The following is a 25,647-nucleotide window of genomic DNA, read 5'->3' as shown; positions in this document are numbered from 1 at the left end:
AGTGGAGGAACAGCAGTGAAAAATCATATTCCCTGTCTGTAACTCAATGAGAGCTGCCGACTTTTAACTCCCATTGAAGTGAAGAGAAAAATATGAATTGATATGAACTGCACAGTGACCCATTAGTTTCTCACCCTTTTCTCATTCGACTTTCAAATTCTGCTTTGTACCTATCTTTTTGTTGTCCCCTTTTTGACCCTCGTGTTTTCTCTGTTTAAGTTCCCATTTCCGTACCATTCTTCTTAAATAAATAAAGGACTCCTAAATCAAGATAAAAAGAATAAAAGTGTGTTTGGGAAGCTTACTGCAAAAGGAATCAAGTTCACATGCTTTTGGGTTTCGTGCATTGGTGAGATGCTTAGAAACCCAAGTCAGCCAAGATTCATTGACGAGCTCCACACGGAGGCTTCGAGCTCAGACACAAGTTACGATTACAACATGGCTCCTCTCAGAGCATTCCTGAACAGCTGAGATGCTTACGTACCTCTCGCTGGGTTTGAAGTCACAAGAGAGCTAGGACCAACTTAAATCTATATTCAGAGCCAGAAAAGGTCGACAGCATAGAAAAAGGACCATCAGCCCATCGTGTCCATGCTAGTCAAAAACAACTCCCTCACTATTCTCTAACCCCATTTCCCCAGCCCTTGGCCCACAGCCTTGGTATTGCAAGTCTATATCTAAATCGTTCCTCAATGTCATCAGGGCTTCTGCCTCTCCAAAGTTCCAGATTCCCCATGTTGCCTTCAAACAAAAAACCCCTGTCAATTATGATACAGGAGTATAGCTAAATAGAAATATAAACAAATCTAGAGAAGATAATAACCACAGCACCAGTGAACCTCATATGCAACCAGATTTTATTTGAAGGAATAAAGTTATTTCAATTTCTATTTTTCAAGTTGAGGGGAGATTAGTCTTACCGTGAGAAGTCGATTCATATCCGCTTCCATGTTGGCAATAGTCATCCTTTGCATGATGATTTCAGTAACTCTACGTTCAAGTGACTGCCACTTCATTCTTGCTGCTCTTGACGTATATCTATTTGTAAACTTCCTCTGGTACTTCTTCCTGCAATTGGTCAGATTTGAATTGTTACATCAACCAATTTCATATGATATTATGTACGAAGGCATTTAAAATAGAGTGTTAGAGAGACTTCGTATTTAATAACTTTCATGGACTTGAGTTTGAAGGATTATGAATACATGGACATGTTAAAAAAGAGATTAAACAAAAAAAAATTTGAACTTGGTTTTGAACAAGGCATTGCTTTGTAGTCACATTTCTTGCGAGAAATGCCCATTTTCTGAGGAAGCCACTTGGCTGGGTTTATGACCATCAGGTTTCAGTGTGTGTTGTTTGGAGCAGCTGGTGACAAGCCTGCTGAAGGGAAAGGAGATTCTGAACTTAGCTCTCCTGTTGTTAGAAGAGCTTGTTGTAAATCTAGTGTGAAATCTGCCTGCCCTCTCGAAGAGTCACCGGAAAAATTCTCAAGATTTCCTCACAAGCTCCTTGGGAGGTTTGCTAGTGCTCTTTGGGAGGGTTTAAACTAACTCCGCCGGGGCATGGGAACCTGGACTGTAGCTTTAGGGTACAGGACCTTGAGTGTAGGGAGGTTATGAATAATGCAGCGATCTCGAAGGAGGGTGCCTGTAAACAGAAGGGTGGATTGAAGTGTGTATACTTCAATGCCAGAAGTATAAGAAATAAGGTAGGTGAACTTGCAGCGTGGGTTGGTACCTGGGACTTCGATGTTGTGGCCATTACAGAGACGTGGGTAGAACAGGGACAAGAATGGCTGTTGCAGGTTCCAGGGTTTAAATGTTTTAGTAGGATCAGACATGGGGGTAAAAAAGGGGGAGGTGTGGCATTACTTGTCAAAGATAGTATTACAGCAGTGGAATGGACGATGGAAGAGGACTTGCCATCTGAGGTAGTTTGGGCTGAGGTTAGAAATAGGAAAGGTGAGGTCACCCTGTTAGGTGTTTTCTACAGGCCTCCTAATAGTCCTAGAGAAGTAGAGGATAATATTGCGAGGATGATTCAGGAAAAGAGTGAAGGTAGCAGGGTGGTTGTTATGGGGGACTTTAACTTCCCAGATATTGACTGGGAGAGCTATAGCTCGAGTTCATTAGATGGGTCGGTGTTTGTCCAATGTGTGCAGGAGGATTTCCTGACACAATATGTAGACAGGCCAACAAGAGGTGAGGCTATACTGGATTTGGTTCTAGGTAATGAACCAGGCCAGGTGTTAGACTTGGAGGTAGGTGAGCACTTCGGGGACAGTGACCACAACTCGGTGACTTTTACTTTAGTGATGGAGAGGGATAAGTGTGCGCCGCAGGGGAAGAGTTATAGCTGGGGGCAGGGAAATTATGATGCAGTGAGGCATGACTTGGGATGTGTGGATTGGAAAAACAGGCTTCAAGAGAAGAACACTAATGAGATGTGGGGATTGTTCAAGGAGCAGCTACTACGTGCCCTCGATAAGTATGTACCAGTCAGGCATGGTGCAAAGGGCCTTGTGAGGCAGCCGTGGTTTAGTAAGGAATTGGAATCCCTTGTGAAAGGGAAGAAGGCGGCATATGTAAAGATGAGGCGTGAAGGTTCAGTTGGGGCGATAGAGAGTTATAAGGTAGCCAGGAAGGATCTAAAGAGAGAGCTAAGAGAAGCGAGAAGGGGACATGAAAAGTCTTTAGCTGGTAGGATTAGGGAAAACCCAAAGGCTTTCTATAGGTATGTCAGGAATAAAAGGATGACTAGGGTAGGTATCGGTCCAGTCAAGGATAGTAGTGGGAAGTTGTGTGTGGAGGCGGAGGAGATTGGAGAGACACTAAATCAATACTTTTCATCAGTATTCACTCAGGAACAGGACACTGTTGCTGATGTGAATATGGAGTCACAAATGATTAGAATGGATGGCCTGGAAATATGCAGGGAAGAGGTTCTGGGAATATTGGAGAGGATGAAAATAGATAAGTCTCCTGGGCCTGATGGCATTTACCCTAGGATCCTATGGGAAGCTAGGGAGGAGATAGCAGAACCATTGGTCTGGATTTTTATGTCGTCATTGTCAACGGGAATAGTACCAGAGGACTGGAGGATAGCGAATGTGGTCCCCTTGTTCAAGAAAGGGAGTAGGGATAGCCCTAGTAACTATAGGCCAGTGAGTCTGACTTCAGTGGTGGGCAAAGTCTTAGAGAGAACGGTAAGGGATAAGATTTATGAACATCTGGATAGGAATAACGTGATCAAGGATAGCCAGCATGGTTTTGTGAAGGGCAGGTCGTGCCTCACAAACCTTATTGAGTTCTTTGAGAAGGTGACTAAGGAAGTGGACGAGGGTAAAGCAGTAGATGTTGTGTATATGGATTTTAGTAAGGCGTTCGATAAGGTTCCCCATGGTAGGCTAATGCTAAAACTACGGAGGTATGGCATTGAGGATACATTAGAGGTTTGGATTAGGAATTGGCTGGCTGGAAGGAGACAGAGGGTAGTAGTTGATGGACTATGTTCATCTTGGAGTGCAGTTACTAGCGGTGTACCACAAGGATCTGTTTTGGGACCATTGCTTTTTGTTATCTTTATAAATGATCGAGAGGAAGGGCTTGAAAGCTGGGTAAGCAAGTTTGCGGATGACACAAAAGTCGGTGGAGTTGTGGATAGTGAGGGAGGAAGTGGTAGGTTACAGCGGGATATAGATAAGTTGCAGAGCTGGGCAGAAACGTGGCAAATGGAATTCAATGTAGCTAAGTGTGAAGTCATTCACTTTGGTAGGAGTAACAAGAAGATGGATTACTGGGCTAATGGTAGGCTACTTGGTAGTGTGGATGAGCAGAGGGATCTTGGTGTCCATGTACACAGATCTCTGAAAGTTGCCACCCAGATAAAGAGTGCTGTGAGGAAGGCATATGGTGTACTGGGCTTTATTGGTAGAGGAATTGAGTTCCGGAGTCCTGAGGTCATGTTGCAACTGTATAAGACTCTGCTGCGGCCTCATCTGGAGTATTGTGTGCAGTTTTGGTCGCCATACTATAGGAAGGATGTAGAGGCATTGGAACGAGTGCAGAGGAGGTTTACCAGGATGTTGCCTGGAATGGTAGGAAAATCTTATGAGGAAAGGCTGAGGCACTTGGGGCTGTTCTCATTGGAGAAGAGAAGGTTTAGGGGAGATTTGATAGAGGTGTATAAGATGATTAGGGGTTTAGATAGGGTCGACACTGAGAACCTTTTACCGCTAATGGAGTCAGGTGTTACTAGGGGACACAGCTTTAAATTAAGGGGTGGTAGGTATAGCACAGATGTTAGGGGTAGATTCTTTACACAGCGGGTTGTGAGTTCATGGAATGCCCTGCCAGTAGCAGTGGTGAACTCTCCTTCTTTATGGTCATTTAAGCGGGCATTGGATAGGCATTTGGAAGTTATTGGGCTAGTGTAGGTTAGGTAGGATTCGGTCGGCGCAACATCGAGGGCCGAAGAGCCTGTACTGCGCTGTATCTTTCTATGTTCTATGTTCTAAATCCTCAGCAAGCTGTATTTGCAAAGATCCCAGACAACTGCTCATGTTTATTGATACCTGTCTACACATGACAGCCATTTTGACATTCCACACCTCATCCATTTTGCCTTTAAGAACTAACCATAACCAAAACATTAGTGGAAATGTTTCACAAAGTGAATCACTGAAGAGACAAATCAAATGTTTCCCCACACCCCTGTCCTAGTGTAAATGGACATGTATCTGTACATGTGCTTCAGGGCAGTGAGAAGGGTAAATATTAATGCTAACAAGTTTCCAACTTTGTGCTAATTAGCTTTACACTTTTCCCAGCTAAATCCTGCTTTCACAGTAAAGCAACAGCTTTGTCTGTTAAGAAATCCAATTAATATAAGCGAAGCGAAGTTTGAGAAGGATGGGGAATACATTTGTTTTCTTCTACCTTTAAAGTGACTGTTTGTAAATTACAGTAAATTAGAAAAATGTACTGGCTCAGATTTTCCAAATGTCAACCAGTTACTAATCGAGAATAAATGGGAGTTGCAAATGGGAAGCCTGTGGAATCCCCTGTCTAACCAGACTCCAAAAGGAATCGTATGGGAAGTGGAAACTTATGTTGGGCAACTCCCCGACTGGGAACCGCCTGAAAGTCTGAATTTAAATTGGAATGTCCCAGTGAAAGCAAAGAGTTACTGAGGACAAAGCAAGCTATTAAATACATGGCTTTCCTGACTACATTCTCCTCCACCTCCCTTTCCGAAACACCCTCCCAACCAGACTCTATCCCCATTTTGCCTCCTCCCCCCACTCCAGACCCAACACTCCCATCCCAGTCCAGGCATGCTCCTCCTCCTTTTAACCTCACTGGGAACCCACTACTACTCCCCAGATTCTGAACTGATCTTCTCTATCTTGCTGCTGGTAATCCCAATTCCCCCTTAATTTTCCACTGCACTCTCCCCACCTCCCTTCCCCATCTCCAGCGAATGACCACCTTACCCCTGCTCTGAACCTGCTACCCCCATTACCCTGCTCTAAATATAACCTGCCTCTCCTCCCCATCAACCTGGGAACCAATTACCCTTTTCCCACTTTTGACCTGATCCTGCAAAACTCCTTCACAATGGATTCAGACATGATGTCCATCCTACATCACTTCTGCTCGTTCTGACCAATATTTGTTTCTCAAATACAGAGTCAAAGACTCGTTAATTGCTTCATTATTTTGTGCTGTCAATGGGATCCTGACATTTCACTAAAAGGAGATCAGTAAAATCTGGTCCAACATTCTCCCAGGAATTCTGCTAGATAGAAACCTGCAGTGAGAATCCAGAATGATTCCAGTCCCCTAAGCTCAGCGCAATGAGTTTCCATCTCTTATAGCCAATGTACAAACTGATTACCACAGACCAGGAATTAAAATCAGAATATTTCTGGTCTGTTCACATTATCACAAGTTATATTAAACAATTTGGGAACTCAAGCAATGAAAACAAAGTTGTGAATATTAACACACTGTTATTCACCCATGGGTGTTCTGCACTTAGAAAGTCTAAAGGCTGGAAATAAAACTAAAAAGTACCTGATCCCATTTGTTTTGTCTGTTGAAGTAGGTACGGTTCGAGAAGTTAAAGTTCTCCCTTTCTGTGGTGCAGTGAAGTTAGCAGTTGACCGATCATGCTCATAAATACTCATGTGAGATGATGACTCTGAAACAGGATCTGGTAAACTCAATTTGCGGCTCACTCGTCCAGCTACTTTATCAGACATGGGCTTTGATAGTTTTCGAAGGGCTGTAACCTTAAGGTAAAAGTATTGCACACTTCGAGCATAAGATATTACATGCAACTTCAAAAACAGATTGTAAACATTTTTGCCCCAAACAAAACCATAACTATCCAAGTGAAAGCAAACAAGTAGAAGGCATGACTTAAGTGGAAACCACTTCAATTTCTTACAAATATTGCAACAAAAAAAACAATTCAATACAGACAATGTGACCATTTACACTAACAAAAGGCATTGCACATGACGAACAGGGTTGTGAATTTTTCAAGTTTGAGCTTACTCATTCCTATTACTTAATCTGACGTTAGTTTGAAGACTGCATCATATTCCATATACATTACATATTGCATCTACACAATAGCATTTCCTCCGGAAATAAAATTCTTTCATTGCATCTTTCCTCACAATTTAGTCCCAGGTCTGAAATTATTTTGATGATTCCTGTAAACATTTTTTGCTGCTCATCATTGACCTGGTCAATAAATGTTTTACAAAAATACAGATTTTAGAAGAAAACTGAAGATTGAAAGTTGGAGTACAACTAATGCAACCTCTCTATTTAAAACTTGGAAAAGCAGGATCAGACAGAGTCATCATGGATTTATGAAAGAGAAATCATGTTTGACAAATCTACTGGAATTCTTTAAGGATGCAGCCAGTAGAGTTGATGAGGGGGAGCCATGGCTGTAATTTATTTGGACTTTCAGAAGACTTTTGATAAAGTCCCACTTGAAAACATTAATGAGTGAATTGAAGCACACAAGATTGGGACAGTGTATTGAGTTACATAGAAAACTGGTTAGCAGACAAGAAACAAAGATCAGGAATATGGGTTTTCTCTAGAATGGCAGGCAGTGACTAGTGGGATACCATAGGAATCAGTACTAGGACCTCAGCTGGTCACAATTTTTATCAATGATTTAATTAAGGGAATGAAATGTCATAACTCCCAGCTTTGAAGATGACACAAAGTTGAGTGGGATGTTGAGCTATGATGAGGATGCAAAAATATTGGGTGATTTGGGGAAGTTGAGAGAGTGGGAAACGCATGGCGGATGCAGTATAAACACAGACATGTGATGTAATTCAATTTTGAGAGCAAAAAAAGCTGCAAGGCTATAAATTGAAAGAGGGAAATGTGCATAGAGACCTGGGTGCCCTGGCACATCAGTTGCTGAGTGAGAGAACATAGGAAGAGCAGGCGGTGAAGGAGGCAAAGTATGTTGGCCTTCATAATTAGAGGATGCAAGCACAGGAGCAGGAATGTCTTGGTCCTGAGTGAGACAACACCTGGAATAATGTGCGCTGTTTCGGTCTCCTTATTTGAGGAATGATGTTCTTATTTTAGAGGGAATGTAACGAAGGTTGACCAGACTCAATCCTGGGATGGCAGAAATGAGGGCAAGGTTGAATCGGTTCAGGTTATATCCATTGGATTTCTGAAGAATGAAGGAATTCTCAGAAACTCAAAAACCGATAACCAAACTGAACAGAGTGGATGCAGGAAGGGAGCTTCCTGATAGTGAGGCATTCGAGAACTATGGGTCACAGTCTCAAGTTACATTGAGGACTGAGATGAGGGGAGATTTCTTCTCAGAGAATAAGGAGGATATGGAATTTGCAACCACAGAAAGCACTACATAGGACAAATAGGAAGCCAGCTAACGGTCCGTATCCATGAACACCAACTAGCCACGAAACGACACAACCAGCTATCTTTAGTAGCCAAACACGCAGATGACAGGCAACATGAGTTTGACTGGAACAACACTACTATTATAGGACAAGCCAAACAGAGAACAGCCAGGGAATTCCTAGAAGCATGACACTCATCCACTGATTCTATCAACAAACACATCGACCTGGACCCAATATACCGGCCACTGCAGCGGGCAGCTGGAACGGACAACCAGAAGCAGCAGAGACAAACCACTATAAATGCTGGAGGAAACAACACAGAAGCACTTCACAGGAGGCTCCCAAGCACTGAGGATGTCACCTAGACAGGGGACGAAACGTCTGCAACACAAATTCCCAGCTCGGTGAACACAACCACAACAATGAGCAACCGAGCTACAAGTCTTCTCACAAACTTTGAACAGAAAGCAGTTGAGGCCAAATATTTTATGATTTCAAGGAAGAGTTAGATATCGCACTTTGTAAATGGATCGAAGGAAATGGGGGAAAAGTAGGAATAGGCTATTGAAGTGGATGATTAGCCATGGTCATAATGAATGGCAAAACAGGCTCAAAAGGGCTAAATGGCCTACTCCTGCTCCGATTTTCTATGTTTGTATAAAGCAGGATAAACCAGCCAACCGCAACAAAAGATTCTCACTCTCAGAAAGCTAGTATGTGAAATGCACTGATGAATTTTCATGTTTTGTAAATTTTACAAAGCAAACAGACAATTGGGATCTATAAACAAAGTAAAAGGAAGAAGCCAAAAAATCCTAAACTTAAATATTCAAAGTAGCATGGAGAAATCAGACATTCCACAAGCCAAGTTTCAGGGCTAAAAATCTTGTCATCTGTAAATACAAACTTAGCATATCATTAAAATCCCAGACACATCATAACCTTTTCCAAAGGTTGCACAGTGGGACTCTCTGCTAACCATTAGCAAATTCCTGTCAGTTAAATGACCAAGTTGACTTTATTCTGCAGTAACTCCAACAGTGCACTCTCTACTGACAGTAAATTCTGGATTATCAAGTTTAAATGGCACATAACATTCTAGAAATGGCCAACAGCTCCAAAAGTAGTAAGGACTACAAAATCTGAGTCATTTTACTTCGAAATACACATGCACAATTAATTAACAATTCCTCACCTCTTCAGTTTTTCGTCGTAGAATTATTTCTTGCTGTCGCTTTTTAGCTTCCAAAAGTTTCATTTGATGCTGAGTAGTGAAGAAAAACAAACTTAAATTAAGCATGAAATGGGAAACAAACCTCCGTTCCAAACAAAAAGCAGAATTAGCTACAATAGTGCCTTGCCTAGTAAAGTAAAACAGATCCCAACTGGTTTCAAATAAAGGTTTACATGACCAATGAACTTCTTTATAGCCATAAAGTATTTCTAAAATGCAACAATGACAGCAAAATTGAAACTGCAGGTATTTTACACAGCTCCTACAAAGAGCAATGTAATGATGACTAGGTCATCTAATTTTGTAACGTTGATTAGTGTTTGCAGCATACCACTGTTCTTTGAAAGTGCGCAATGGAACCTTTTACAAATCACTTGAAAGAATGGATAGGGCCAGTCAACAAGATGCCATCTGAAAGATGTTAGCTGACATTGTAGCACATGCTCGCTACTTCATTGCAGTGTCAAGTTTGATTTTATTTTGGTAAGGACTTGAACCTGAGCCTTCTGGCTACAGAGCTGTAGCTGACACATGCATATATTTTGATGTTTTGCATTGTTTTGGCTACATTAGTATCTTGGTATACACCGCCAGACATCCAAAATATTTTAGGCAAAAGTGAGGACTGCAGATGCTGGAGATCAGAGTGATTCCTAATGAAGGGCTTTTGCCTAAAACACCAATGTTCCTGCTCCTCGGATGCTGCCTGACCTGCTGTGCTTTTCCAGTACCACTCTAATCCAAAATATTTTACTGAGTATTTGCTGTGATGGTACATATTTGTAACTTTTTTTTATTTTGTCAAACTAATTTGCTTTTACTTTTTGGGAATGCAGGAGAGAGAGTGTGGATGCACAAATGAAAGAACCAAGACTATGACAGCAACATACAACTGTTCAAGAGATGACATCCAGAATAAGATAGGAAGTGCATGGTAAATGTGGCCAAACAGATACTGACAGTGTCACAAAGGACTTGGTCAAATCTGAGCTGTGTGTCTTGGTTGGAAATTGTGAAGTTTGACTGATTTGATAAAAGTTGCCTGTCAGTTTGCATTTGACTCAGCACACCCAGAATGCTCAAAACCCAACATTCACAATGCTCAGCAAAGTTACAAATCTCTTATGAATGGGAATGTTCTGCATTTTAATGAAGATGGACTATTTTGCTTAGCAAGTCATGTTAAACTCAAATTTGTTGAGTATCCTTAGAATGGAAAGAATAGTTGTAGAGGTGATTTCTTGGCTTTGTAATTGCTTTTATTTATTGAGGAAATAATTTTAACATTAAATGAAATATTAAAATGGACACCTCTAATCTTACAGGAGGTTGAGTTTCTTGCACAAGTTAACTTCTAATGATTTATTGACTAATTGCACATCATATGAAACAGCATTCTATTACACACATCACTCAACCTTCAGCTAAATCTATATACTGTTAATTTCATTCAAACTTCCCTTTAGCTGTTTACTGATAAGAATTTTCATGTGATAAGTACCACCAACATAAAGAAAACCCACTCTTCATCCTGTCCTGATCAACTGACCTATCGCACATGAATCAGTCCATAACTCTATTGATAAGAGGCCACATTAAGATATCTTCACAGTGCAGCTTCTTCTGTGGTTTGGAAATCCCTGATTAACATTTTTTTAGCCCAGCAATGAATGAAGAAAAGATGCTGTTGCCAAAACAGAATGATGTATCACTTGAAAGGGAACTTGTAGGTGTTGGTAGCCTTGTATGCTTGCTGCCCTTGTCCTTCTGGGTGGTTGTGGTTATGGATATGGATATGGGAGTTGCTGTTGCCACAATACATCAAAGCTTTGTCATAAATTTTGGTGGCACACATTGCAATGATGTTATGCCTCTGATGGGGAAGATGATGGACAAGTTGTCCATTCAGCACGCTATTTTTCCTCAGATACAATTGTGCTTCTTCAGAGATGTTCCAATCCAGCTAAGTGAGGAGTGTTCCATCGCAGCCCTAATTTGTGCCTTCATTGGTCATAACAAAGATTTGGGAATTTGGTCACACCACAGAATTTTCAGCCTCTGACCATCTATTGCTGCAATTAGTCAAATACTGCCTTGATGTGAAAGACAAACCTCTTTAACTTTGTCTTTTTTTGTGGCCATTTTTCCAATGAAGACAGTTCTGGAGTCAAATAAGCTGGTGGAAATCAGTCTGAGCTTAGATAAGCAGGTTATTGGTAAGTGCCACTTGATGCTTTTGACTAGAACTTTTCATCACTGCTGATTAAGATTAGGCTTAAGTGGTAATTAGCTAATTTGGATTTATGCTACTTTTTTTAGACAGAACATCCCTGTGATTATTTTCCTCATTCTCAATTAGATACTAGTGTTCTGCTGGAATAGTTTATCCAGAAATATAGCTCGATCTGGAGAGCAAGTCTTCAGTGCACCCAGCATGCTTATGGGGCTTGCAGTCTGCTGTATCTAGTGCATGGCTAATGTTTCTCAACCACCAAGAACGAATCATTGATTCAAGGCTATGGGCTGTGAAGTGGAATTCCAAAAAAGACTGCTCTGAATGATCCATCTGATACTTTAGCCTCCACTTTTGCACTGACATGCTGGCCTCTGCTGTCATTGAACTCCTCTTCCCATTTTGCTTAGTTAGTCACTACTGTTAATGATTGGATAAGGCAGGACTGCAGAGCTTTGATCAAATCTGTTAATGGATGATCATTTAGCTCTCTATAACGTACAGATTAATTTTCTTTATATGTCTTAGTTCTGTATAGAACATTTATCAGGTTTTATCCTGTTTTCATGTATGCTTGTTGCTGATTGAGGAATGCGTGACACAATCATTGTGTTAAATAGGATGGATGCAGAATAGATCCAACAATTTAAAATGTGGGCAATAATAAAGGCAATGCGAGTAATCAGCAACAGCCAATGATCTTCAACCTAAGCTGATGGTTCAAAATATTCCATCTATACGATTTCCATTAGCATGGAAATCTAATCCTGTTTCAATGAGTTTGCAAGTGCATTCCTAAACCAGCACAGAAGCTCAAATTACATATCAAAAAACTCAGAGGAACAAGAACTCTAAGCTTACAAAGAGTTCTTCACCTTTCAGATAAATCAAAATTTACACACCACTAAATGCAATTGTGACAGATCCATTCATTGATTAGTTTTCAACTGAACAACAGAGTGGGTTAGATTGGTGTGTATTGTTTTGTAAACTGGAGCAGATATTGACAGCCTGCGAAGCTTCTTATCTGAAATGCCAAACCAAAGCAACTGTGGCATGCCAATCCTATTCATAACATGTGAATTGCAAGATATGGATAACAAGACAGATCTACCTGTAAAAATTGCATTTTACTATGAATATCCTGAAATATATATTTATCCAGGAACTGATTAAAATGTAGTTCCTCACTAGAAACACCTCATCATAATTTTACATGCAAAAAAAAATGCATTTCCAACTGAGATATGGAATCAAAGCATTTAGCTACAAGGCAAGAGACTGTGTATAATTGAAGTGTTTGAGTTGAAGGGAGTCCCAACCAGAGTGAATAGAGCAGAAGAAAATGTGTTCTATTTGGATTTCCAGAAGGTATTTGACAATGTACCCACAAAAGGTTAAGACATAAGATAACAGCCTACAGTGGGCAAATGAAAAGTTGACAAATGGAGTATAATGTGGGAAAATATCAAGTTATTCATTTTGGAAGGAGAACAAAAGAGCAGATTATTATTGAAATAGAACAAAACTGCAGAGAGCCACAACACAAAGGAACCTGGGGGCACTTAAGCATGAAACACAGAAAGTGAACACACAGCTGCAGCAGGTAATCAGGAAGGCTAATGGAATGCTGGCCTTTGTTTCAACAACATTGCAGTCGGACAGTCTTACTGCAATCATACAACGTGTTGATGAGACCATAATTAAAAGAATACTGAGAGCAATCTTGGTCCTACTATTTAAGGAAATATCTTATTTGATTGCAAGCAGTTCAGAGAAGGTTCATGTAGATGGCTACGGTATGGTGGTCTTATGAGCAAAGGTTAAGAGGTTGGGACTCTATGTATCGGAATTCAGAGAATGAGAAGTGTTCACATTAAAATTTGTAGAATTAAGAGCTTGACAGGGTAATTCCTGAGAGGATGTTTTCTTTCATGGGAGAGTCCCTGTCCAGATGGTATACTCTCAGATCTAAAGGGGGCCAATTTAAGACCAAGGGGAGGAGAAATTTCTTTCTTAGAGGGTTGAGTGCCTTTGGAAATCCTTGCTGCAGAGAGCTGAGGGGGTAGAATCCTTGTGTATATTTAAGGCTGAGATAGATAGATTCTTGATCAGTAGTGGAATTAAGGTTATGGGAAAGGGCAAGAAAGTGGATGCGAGAAGTTTTGGATCAACCATGATCCCATTCAATTGCATAGTCTGTTTGACCCCTCAAACCTCCTAATTCTGTTCCTATGTTCTTATAGGCTGTGATGTGGAGAGTGTTAAACAAAATATATCCATCAACCTAAGAACAAGACTGCAATTGTTTTCAATTAAAATACCTACTGACTGTTCTATTTATGTTATGAGCTGATTTTTCAACTTTTAAGGAAGTTTTAAGCTGTGTTTTTCATGATTACACAAATAAGAGCAAATAAGAGATGGTGAAGTAGTAGGAGAGGAGTCAGATTATCCGTGATATTATTGAACAGGTGAGCAAGCTTGAGGTGCCAAATATTTCTTATGGTCTCTTAGGATTGATAATGTTGCTGGACTAAAACTTCAGTGGTTCAGGATAATGGCATTATTGTGACAGTCTTATTGTGACAGAACTTGAATTCAATTAACAATCTGAAATTTAAAGTTAATGTCAGTAATAGTAACCATGACAACCATCACTGATTGTCATCAAAACCTGTGTGGTTCACTCCGGTTCCGTGAGGAAAAGCAATCTGCCATCATTACCAATTTCAGTTTCATGCAATCCAGGTTCAAAGTAAGTTTACTGACATTTAACTGCCCTAAAGTAACCTCACAAATTACTCAGTTAATGGGTAATTAGGTATTGGCAACAATTTCTGGCCTCATCATTGATGCTCAAATCCAAATAATAGAAATAAAAATGTCAACATTTGTTAACCGACGGCCTTCCAAACTCAGTGACGACCACAAAAATCAATTTTTTGCATTGCCTTAAGCAATGTTACAAGAGATCTGCTTGCAATTTTAGTGTCATAGAACTGTATTTATATTTATTAAACTAATGAATGACAGTAAATGTCACTTCAATTGATATGTTATGAGTATAGAGAACACATGCGTGCAACACTTAAACAGATCAGTGAACATTAAAACCTATTTCCATGATTCAATAGGATTTGCTGAACAATCCGGGAAGAAAATGCATTACCAAACAATTTAAGGTCATAACTTGGTTTCAAAACGTGGCTCATTTACACTTGATGGAAGCTGAAGTATTCACACGTGGGCATCTGCCCTCCGCAAGAAAAACGTCTATGACCAGGCATTGCACACTTCTTTTAAACAAAAGCTTGGAAGTAGTATTTCCTGGATCCACTTTCCATAAGACACAGCCAGACTAGACTTATAACTCTTTTGCCACACGTTATAATTTCTTGCTCCCTTTGAAACATGGCTTTCTTGCAATTGCCCCGAGAGCACGACAAAAAGCTTTTCCAGCATGCCTCTTTACTCAGCGATGTTAAACTATGCAACTGTTGCAATGTCAAAGTGAAAGATCAAAGATTGACTATTATTGCACAAATTATACTAAAAATAACTTTACAATGTCATCCTTGTTCAAGCTAAGAGCACTATCAATACACGATCATTTTGAACAACTCAATACTCACTTCCTGTTTGCGCTGCTCTTTTTTCAGCTGAGCAATTTCTCGGTTTCTCTTAGATTCTGTCATGCGAGCTCGTTCTTGATCTTCCTTCATTTGTTTCATTAAACGAACCTTCAAAACCAATACGTAAACATCATGTAACTTTTTTCCCAACACTTTTATGCTCATCTTTCTTATGTGATTAGTCAAGGTGGCAAACATTTACAGCTTACCTGGTAATTAGTTAAGACACCTCAATAAAACAATTACTCCCAGAAATTGAGGCAGCTATGTTGTTCTGAAAAGAATAATGCTTCTAAAGTATGTGACGTGCTGCTTTGTTCACAAGGTTACATTGTCCTTGTTTTTTCCCCCCCCCCCAAGGAGAGTCATAACAACACAGGTTCCAATATATCTGGATGGATGGTTTTAGGGCCAAATTGATTATAGCTAACAGATACTGCCTCAGTAAAAAGGCTTTCAAATTTTAAAACAAGACTTGTACAATGAATGGGAAGTGGCCAGTTCTCCCAGCTCAGCTTGTATCTGGTTTGGTTTGGTTTTAGCAGTCTTGCTGTTCAGATCAAGCAGTTTTTTTTCCCCCCTGAGGCTGCTGGTTAAAGAAACAGCTACATGGTAGATGATGTTGCACGCTGAATCTTTGACATCTCTCTCACCTGCAAGAAACTGTGTTTGATTTGGAGAGAGGTGTTTCTGGGTATGTTTCAAGTATTTGGAACAGCATTACTAAATTGTGGTAGAGTAGACTGGGTTTCAAATAGTTATGTTATTCAAAATTTGGTTTTCTTTTGTTCATGTATAAATAAATTCTGGCTTGTTTAAAACTAAGTGGTTGGGCCAGCTGCATCACCCCTGAATATCCACTCAACACCTGCTTAAAACAACTAAAAAAGTTAGGGTCTGGGCTACTTCCTTGAAATGTTTTAAGGGAATCTAGACCGGTCCATAATAAGTATTGGACAATAATCAAAAAGGGAGAATGAACTATACACATAATATAGCAACATTAAACCCAGATTTTACAACTTATTTATTTTGCTGAACTGGAAATAAACATGAAACACAAATTGACATCCAAGGTTGTGCACATGAAGATTGTGACAAATTAGACTGGCCCACAAAGCAAACCACTCAAAGGCTGCCTGTAAAAATGTCCCCAAGCATCCAGTTGCCTGTCATACCAATGTGTTCTCATGCCAATATTTCTGTTGCAAGCTTGCTATAGTGTTTCAGCGAGTCTCAGTGCAAACTTGAAGTACAACATCTCATTTTCTCATTGGATTCCTACAGCCTCTGAGACTCAACACTGAGTGCAATAACTTGAGTCCAAATCTGTCCTTTCATTGCTTTTAAACCAACCCATCACCTGGTGCTGACATGACATGGTTGCTTTTAATAACAGCCAACCTATCCTCACTCACTCACAGGCCTATTACCATATTACATAGGCTTTCAGCACAGCCTACAATTCTCTCCTACTTTCAGCTCTCATTAGCACTTATTCATCTTCTCATTTGTCCTGGCCTACAATCAATAATCCCCCCAGTTTACCTAACTCTTTTACTCTCTCTCTCGGCTCAGTCTCCACCTATCTGTTCCCCTGCGCCATCCCAATGTTTTCCCTGCTGTCACTTTTGCTGAAGAATCACCAGACTCAAAACATCAACTTTACTTTCTCCCCACATGGTTTTCACCAGCAATTACTGTTTTCCTTTCAGATCTCCAGCATCCACAGTTTTCTTTTACTGCTCTCAGGCTAGGCATTTTCCAAAGAAAACAGAAGAGGCAGTGGTGAAAGACAAGATTACCCTTCAACTGCTGTTGAAAGTCTACGAGCTAGCTTTGAAATGGTATGATTTTCAGTTCATTTTTCAGTGAATGAGAGAAAGAGTTTAAAATTCAGCCACAACTGAACAAATGTACTCATGTATTATTCTGACAATACCCATAAAGTAAATGAAATCCTACTAATGTATTAATTGCTCATTCTATCAAGATGTAATTTGTAGTAGTTTGAAATATTTTACCTTTCACCATCTAGGACTAATGCAGTACATAGCCTAAATATGCGGGTTGGCTATTTCTTATTTTATATTTGATTACATTCCCATCTTTCTAATCTATACCCTCCTTTTTCAGTTAAGTGGAGATACTTGATCTTGATATTGGCATTCCAAGGAAGTCAATGCTGCTCTATTTTTGATCTGATAAACCATAACAGAATGCACTTTAGTAGCTAAAATTTCCTCCTTTAATGCAAGTTCTCTTTACAAGATTCCAAGCTGATAAAATCTATACTATAATATATTTCACTGTTGTCACTAGTAAGACAGAATTTATACCTTTGTTTTCTTCATTTCTCCCACTTCCTGCTGCAGTTTTCTCAACTGTTTTTCATACTGCGCTTGATTTTTTAGCAATCGAGCATGTTCCTTTTGGGCGGTGTGCAACTTCTGCAACTCTTTATTCATGACTTGAAGTTTCTTTTCATATTCTGATTTAATTTTATTTGCTTTTTCTTCAGAGTAAGATTCCACTGAACCTAGAATACCCACATTTTTGAATTTAATAAAACTCAATGTCAAAAATATTACATAATGAATATTCTGGCTGTATTTATTACACACTTTCACAAATTTATTAAGTATGAACTTAATTACTTTCCTGTTGAAGACAAGATGACACCATAGAGCCTTAAACTTGTCTAATTAGAAAAAAGAATATTGGAAGGATAAAAATATTTTTTAAAACATTTTCTAAACATCTTCAGAACTATGGACAGCTTCATAAATATACCTAGATTTTGTAGAACTCTGTCTCTCTCCAGCTGGGTGTCTCGAATTTTATTTTGCAGCATCATTAACTTTTCTTCATACTGTTGTTTGAGAGTCTGAAGTCGCCGCTGGCTATTTTCCAGTTCATCAATTAGTTTCTGCTTGATAGCTATTTCACAGGTTATATTAGCCAGATCTGCCTGGAAAGTGGCTATTTAAAAAAAAAGTACAATTAAATGAAATCAAAAGTTAGAAATTTTGCCAGTTATTTTGTCATGAGCTTAATATGGTTTCCTCATGACTTGGAGGTGTCAGTGTTGGATGGGGTGGACAAAGTTAAAAATCACAAAACACCAGGTTTTAGTCCAACAGGTTTATTTGGATGCACGAGCTTTCAGAGTACTGCTCCTTCATCAAGTGGTTGATGAACGAGCAGCATTCCAAAAGCTAGTGTTTTCAAATAAACCTGTTGGACTAAACCTAATGTTTTCCTTGTGAAAAAAGAACAGTCCCAGAACTCTCATCAAAAACCATCTGAAAAATGAACAAACAATCTAGTTCTACTTATTCAAACCAAAGTGACCACTAATCATGAATCAGAGCCATCAATAAAATTCATATTCATCATATCCTTGAAGATTTTAAGTTTGCACTCGTTCAGAAATGTAAAAGCAGGAGGTATTTATTTTATCTTTAATATTGGGTCACAGAATGATTTCAATTAACTTTTTGTACAAAAATTTCTCGATCTTTTCATTCACTCATGGATTAATCCTAAATTTATCCTCTTACAACAAATTCAATCGTAGGAATGATACATTGTTGAATTCTTTTAAAGCATTTGAAAATTTCAAAAACCTTTCTTTAGATGTGTCAATTCTAGTATTTTCTTAATAAATATAATTTGTATCTTTACCATGACTTCCAATACTTTAATGAAAACTGGATGCCTCAAAATTGCACAAAATATTTCAATTCAACCTTTGAAATGTAAGTGTTTGATTCGACAATGCATGGATTTTGCATTCAAAGCTTTTACACAAAAATCGTGGAAATTTTCTCATTTTTAACCACTTGCAATTCTGCTTTAAAACAATCTGCTCACAAAAACTTCAATTCTGCTACTTCACTGGGAAAAAAAATACCACTTGCCTGTGGTTTTGATTCAAACCACTGTGATTTAGTGAGAGAATCCCATGTAACAGCATTACCTGGAGGAAATTGAATTACTACTTCAAGTGAAAGTACATCGAACAGTTGGACAGGGGGATGAGAGAGAATGGAATTCATACAATCCAAATAACCCTGGTGTCAGTGACAGATCAGTGCTGAAGTGGTATCAATTTGAGCCAAATTAGGAATGATGTCAGAATGAGATCACCCAAAACTGAAACTACTCAGAATCTGAAAGCATATGAAATTAATCCCTCTAAAGGCACTGAAGGAGAAAATCTTGTCTGAATTGTCTGCATCATCTGAAAATACTATTTCAGCTTGATGCATTCAAAGGAAAGTCTAAGGATCAAGAATCTTGAGCAAAAGTCCAATAGTGACTAACTCAAATCAAGATCGACTGTGCTACTTTATAAAACAAAATGCACGTTAAAGGCATTACCTTCATCATCTAACTCAGAGTCAGAGTCATCCGAACTTTCACTTATTTCTAAATCATCCTCTTCAGCATCCTCATCACCTTCTTCATGGTCACTGCATTCTTGACCTTCCTCCTTGAAAAGTGATTTGAGTCATTTACACTTGAACTGTCAACTTCAAATCAGTTAAGATATTTACACCCAGACTTACCTCTTCCAAGTCATTCTTTTCTTTTTCTTCAATGTTTTTCTCATCTAGTCTTTCACCTTCAGGATTCTCCTCTTTAATGATACTATTAAAAAATCATGAACTAATTATTTTTCCATAGTTTAAAGTTGTACACTAGCCTCAAAAGCAAATCCTGATGTTAATACAACTTACATACAATGCAAATTACTCAATACTTTTTGTGGAAATTGGATGTCAAAGCCAAAACAAAAGTAAGCTATTACAATTGCTTTAATGATGAATTATTTTCCCAATACAACATCTTGGTAATAATAATATGGAAAAAATATTAACAGCTGGTAACGCATTCAACTTGAAAATATAACTACAGATTACTGCTCCTGACATCTGAAACAAGGTTTAGAAATTTCAAGACTGGGTTCCTGCAATTTGTATGGGTTGATCAAAAACAAACTTCTCTCAATTTCCCACCTCCTCTCGGTTATCCAATATTTTCAAAATCATTTCAACACAATCAGCAAGATCAAGTATGCTAAAATGGTTTGATATTAATGATCAAAAACCTATTAAGATAAAGTATGATGAAGCAAATCATTAAATCAAATTACAAAAACAAAATCAAACTTAGTTAACTTGTTTACTTGTACCCCCTCTCTAGCATATACACCAACCTTTTCCTAGCTACAAACAGTTCTGAAGAGTCACTGTACCTGAAACATTAACTGCTTTCTCTCCAGATGTTGCCAGAACTGAGTTTTTCCAGCAATTTGTTTTTCCCACATACCATTTCCCATCCAGCCTGCCCATCCCTGAACACCATGGGTAGTTTACCATGGCTAATCCACCTAACCCGCATATCTTTGGACTATGGGAGGAAACCGGAGTATCCAGAGGAAACCCATGCAGACACTAGGAAAACGGTCACTTGTGCTGTTGTTGGAGCTACATCCATCCAGGTAATTGGGGAGTATTCCATCATATTGCTAACTTGAGCCTTGTAGATGGTAGACAGACCTTGGAGAGTTAAGACATGACCTACTTGCTGTTTATTCCCAGTTTCTGATGAGCTTTTGAAGCTGTGTTTATATAGCTAATCCAATTCAATTTATGGTCAACTGTCTTGCCATCTGTCAGCCAAGTCTAGATATTATCCAGATCTTGCAGTATATGGACAAAGTTAAAAATCACCCAGCACCAGGTTATCAAACAGAATTATTTGGAAGCACGTTTGAGAAAGTGAGAACTGCAGATGCTGGAGATCCAAGTTGAGAGTGTGGTGCAAGAAAAGCACAGTACATCAGACAGCATTCCAGGCGCTGGAAAGTCAACGTTTTGGGCATAAGCCCTTTATCAGGATGAAAGGCTTATGTCTGAAATGCTGATTCGCCTGCTCCTCTGATTTTTACTTTTGTCCACCCCAGTTCAACATCAAAGTACATGGTCATAGATTACTTCAGTCTCAGAGTCATGAATGGTTTTAAACTTAGTGCAATCATCAACAACATGCCTGACCTTATGATGGATGCAAGTTCATCAAAGCAGCAGCTGAAGATACTCAGGCTTAGGTTATGAGCCTGAGGAACTCCTGCACAGATGTTCTACAGCCAAAATGACTGACTGCCAATAACCATTTTCTTACAGGCCAGGTATGACTACTACAAGTGGAGAGTTTTCCTCTATTTCCTATTTTTGCTAAGGGTCAACTGCGGCTTTGATGTCAAGGGCAGTCACTCACACTAATGTTTGGAATTCAACTCTGTGGTCCACATTTGAACCAGGGAACCAATCAGGTGAGGGGCCAAGTGTCTCTAATGGAACCCAAATTGGATGTCAGTGTGTGGTTTGTACTGTTTGATGACACCTTCCATCACTTATCGATGATCAAGAGTAGATGGATAGGTTTGCAGCTGGCCAGGCTGAACTTTCACTGCTTTGTGCATGCAGGACATACCTAGGCAATTTTCCACATTGTCAGGTTGATGCCAGTGTTATAGTTGTCACGAATGCTTCAACCTCATCCATTGCACTGATGCATTGGTCTTTCCAATTGTCAAGGATGAGAATATTTGAGGAGCTACCATCTCCAGTGGGTTGGTTCATTGTCCACCACCATTGCTAACTGGATAGGCAAAGTCATGTTCCATCACTTGCTGCTTATACTTTTTGGCCCACAAGTATTTGGGTTTTATAACTTCACCAAATTGATGCTTCATCTTTAGATATTGCCAATGTCACTGCTGGCATGCCCTCTTATGCTCTTCATTGAACCAGGGTTGATCCTCTGTGGTGGACTGAGATATACTGGGCTTTGCAATTGCAGACTACACCAGAGTATGACTGTATTGCAAATAGATACCCAGTCATGATTTGCTAGATCTGTTTGAAGTCTCTTCCATTTAGCATGGTGATAATGCTACACAACAGTGACGGTTTTCTCAATGTGACTTCATCTCCACAAGGACTATGTGGTGGTCACTCTTACAACACTGGCATAGATAGATGCATCTTGTGGCAGACAGTTTGATGAAGATGAAGTAAAGTATGTTTTTTCTCTTCTTGTTGGTTTCATCACCAGTTAGAGATCCAGTCTGGCAGCAATAATTTTTCAGACTTTATCAACTTGATTACTAATGCTGCTGCCGAGCCACTCTTGGTGGCAGACTTTGAATTGGCCGACACAGTCTGCCCTCTTGCAATCCTCAGTGCTTCCTGCTAAGCGATATTCAACGTGGAGGAGCACTTAATCATCAGCAGAGGAGGGTACGGTATGTTGTAATCAATGGGAGGCTTCCTTGCCCATGCTTAACCTGATGCCAAATATCACCATGTCCAGAGTCGATGTCGAGGGCTCACTGGGCAAAATGCCCTCCTGACTGTCTATCACTATGTTGCCATGTCAGCTGGGTTTGTCTTGACAGTGGGACAGACCATATCTAGAGATAGCGATGGTGGTGTCTGAGAAATTGTCTTTAAGGTACAGTTCTATTAGCATGACTATTTGACGATGTTGATTGAATGGTCTGCAAGATAGCTCTCCCAATTATGACACTAGCCCTCAGATGGACTTTGCAGGGTTGACAGAGTTGTTTCTGTCTTTATCATGTCTGATGCATAGTTCAATGCCTTTTTCAGACTTCAGGGCAATTCTTAGAACTGAACGATTTGGTGGGCTACTTCAAAAGGGCAGCTAAGAGAGAACCACATTGCTGTGGGTCTGCAGTCACACGTAGGCCAGACTCTAACACCCTTCTCGAATAGGCATTAATGAACTAGGCAGATTTTGACAAACAGCAGTAATTTTGTGGTTATTAGATTCTTAATTCCAGATTTTTTAAATTGAATTCAAATTCCATGTGATTCAAATCTGGGACCCCTGAACATAATCCGGAAATCCAGGTAAATAGTGCCCTGACAAAAATACTAGGTCATCACCTTCCCTGCATCCATGGTTGTTAAAAGCAAACCAATGCAAGGTGTTATCTTCTGGGACACACAAGGAATTGCAGAATTTCAAATACTGTTAGCATTACAACACCAAAAAACCATTATCCATCAACACCTTTTCACCTCGACCATCACACAACTTCCACTACGTTAGATGTTCCACTTCTATGCTGTTCATGTTTTGCTTAGAAATCACAGTGATCAGAGGGATGGTTTGCAAACTTGTGTGAAGTACCTGGTTTCATCAAGTATCAAGTACAAAAATTACGAAGAATTTTTAACCTTTACTGAACTTTCTTTACAATTGTCAAAGTTGACAGCCATTTCTTCTCATTCATACATAGTGACAAATAAATAAAAATAATTGATAAACATTATGATAAACAATGTACATTTGGAATTGATCAGAATAGGATTTCAAATATAACAAAGTATTATCTACATACTGTTAAAACAGGTCATTTATGACAGCTGAGGTTTCAAGATCAGTTTAGTAGCTTGCATACAAATCTGAAGAATCAATTTGGGTATATTTAGTCAAAGTATAATTGATTCATATACAACTTTTGCATTATTTGATCTTTAGATACAAAGATAATTGTCAACCGAAGGATGCAATCTTGCAAACGGTTATTCTTTTTAAAATAATACTTTTCAGCCATGGGAGCTTGTGAGGGAAAGAGAGATGTTTTGACAATTAAAAATAATAACTGCAAGAATTGCTGCAAATTAAAACGTGGTGGGGGGGGAGGCATATGTCACGTAGATGAAAACGTAATTACAATTTAAGGACTTCAGTCTTGAATATACTTGAATATGAATCTGAAAAGAAACACTTCATTGAAGCTATTAGTCCTGTACTCAATGAAAGGTGGAAAGCTTTGACAAAATATGATCAGTATTAAACTGACACTATTTTAAATACTGAATCATAACTTCAAATCAAGACAATTTATGAAGAACGAACCATATTTCATGCTTACCTTTTCTTCTTTTTCCTTTCTTTTTTCTTGAGTTTTTCCAAGTCCTTTTTAGCCATTTCTAAGACTTCCATTGCTCCTTTTTCTGAGCCAAGAACAGAGCCAGAGAAGGTGCCATTCAGGTAAAGCGGTCTTGAGGAGGCCCTTGACAGGTTACGCCGAAGGTTTTCATTCATTGCTTCACTCTCAAACAGTTTTGATCTAAAGACAAATAAAAAATGTCAGGATAAGAACGGATCTCTGCTTGAGATAATCATATAAAAACAGTACAAAACATCTTGTAGAGCATAATTACCCTCACTCAAAATTGTGCAGGTGCACAACTTATGTGGAAGGCAATTAGGTCTGCAAAATATATATTACTGCATTATCTTAGGAAAGAGAAGCAACTTCAAGCATTTATTTGGATGGTTCTTCTTTGATTAATCAACAGAGATTAAATAAGCAATCTCGAATCAGTTGTGTATAGTCTGTTAGAAGGCTGGAGCTTAATGCTTCTTAGTGAATTGTCACTCATCCTTTTAACACCTCCAATAACTTGTTTGCTCTATCTTTTGAGTTATTTAAAACAAAATGCATGATTCAACATTGCATATTTATTTCTCCTTAACAAAATCAGATTTACCGGAGGTCTTCAACTTCTTGGATATAATTCTGAATCATTGCACTAATCTCTTCATTGCCATCTCCTGTAATTTAGGGAGAATTGAAAAGTTAGTTTAGTTTAATAAGGCACAAATATAACTCATGATTTCAGGAAAGGAGGGGTCAAGTTAGAAACACAGGAAAGGAAAAATTATATACATTTGGAAAAATCTCAGAACAAAACAAAGTCCTGTAATCTCTTCAAATCTAATTAAATCAGATCCATAGTCTGTCTTGCCACTCAGTGTCAAGTAACAGCAGGAATCCACCAGTAAACCAAATTATGGTTTGTCTTCCAGAGTTCTATCGAAGTTCAGAAAGCTGTATCAAAGGATCCATGCTACTAAATTGCAAAAGTTCCATTTTAGTTCGGTCAAATTCTAGAATCTCCACCCATCTTTAACAAATACTAGAGCTTTTTTTAAAAAAACTATTTTCCTACTACAGAGTTCCCAATACAGCTAATTGATCAATGTAAGGTAAGATTGACTATTCTGTTAACAAGACTAAGGCAAAAGCTACGAGTAAAAAATGAGGTCTGCAGATGCTGGAGATCACAGCTGCAAATGTGTTGCTGGTCAAAGCACAGCAGGCCAGGCAGCATCTCAGGAATAGAGAATTCGACGTTTCGAGCATAAGCCCTTCATCAGGAAAGCTAAATGTTTTCCTTCAGCACGGTAGGATTTGTTAGGCACATCAGAAGTAACATGATATGAAATATCCACAAAGTCCAAGAACTCCACAGCCAAACTCCACTGATATGGGAGCAGGTGTTGTGTTACAAATTCCCACAATCACCCAAAAGGAAATTCCTTGCTTTCACTTTAGAAGGTGGAATTCGGGATGAGTTCACTTACCATTTTTCCCTGCATTTATAGAGCTCTACACAGAAAAATGCTTAAAAAAACATATTTGCAACCCAATGGTATTACAATGTACCAGATGAAAGTCCATTATTCAAGGCTTGCTTTCGTTGCTGTCACATGCTAGTGACTAAAT

General features: G+C 39.1%; 1 protein-coding gene across 3 annotated transcripts in view; it reads right to left on the bottom strand.

The window, feature by feature from the left end:
• The window catches only part of kif21a (kinesin family member 21A), a 148,984-nt gene that overhangs the window by 54,246 nt on the left and 69,091 nt on the right, over nucleotides 1-25,647 (bottom strand). For all 3 annotated transcript variants that reach the window (XM_060842947.1, XM_060842945.1, XM_060842946.1), the window contains exons 10-19: nucleotides 24,629-24,692; nucleotides 24,007-24,204; nucleotides 19,601-19,682; nucleotides 19,413-19,524; nucleotides 17,820-18,008; nucleotides 17,366-17,565; nucleotides 15,027-15,134; nucleotides 9,120-9,188; nucleotides 6,081-6,298; nucleotides 921-1,068 (exon numbers count right to left, since the gene is read on the bottom strand). In XM_060842947.1, coding sequence (XP_060698930.1) covers nucleotides 921-1,068; nucleotides 6,081-6,298; nucleotides 9,120-9,188; nucleotides 15,027-15,134; nucleotides 17,366-17,565; nucleotides 17,820-18,008; nucleotides 19,413-19,524; nucleotides 19,601-19,682; nucleotides 24,007-24,204; nucleotides 24,629-24,692 — 1,388 coding nt within the window. The remainder of the gene's footprint in view (nucleotides 1-920; nucleotides 1,069-6,080; nucleotides 6,299-9,119; nucleotides 9,189-15,026; nucleotides 15,135-17,365; nucleotides 17,566-17,819; nucleotides 18,009-19,412; nucleotides 19,525-19,600; nucleotides 19,683-24,006; nucleotides 24,205-24,628; nucleotides 24,693-25,647) is intronic.

The sequence above is a fragment of the Hemiscyllium ocellatum genome, chromosome 23, assembly GCF_020745735.1.
Source record: "Hemiscyllium ocellatum isolate sHemOce1 chromosome 23, sHemOce1.pat.X.cur, whole genome shotgun sequence".
NCBI classification, from domain to species: domain Eukaryota; kingdom Metazoa; phylum Chordata; class Chondrichthyes; order Orectolobiformes; family Hemiscylliidae; genus Hemiscyllium; species Hemiscyllium ocellatum.
The sequence above is the reverse complement of the archived record's forward strand: the minus strand, read 5'-3'. Positions and strand labels throughout refer to the sequence as shown.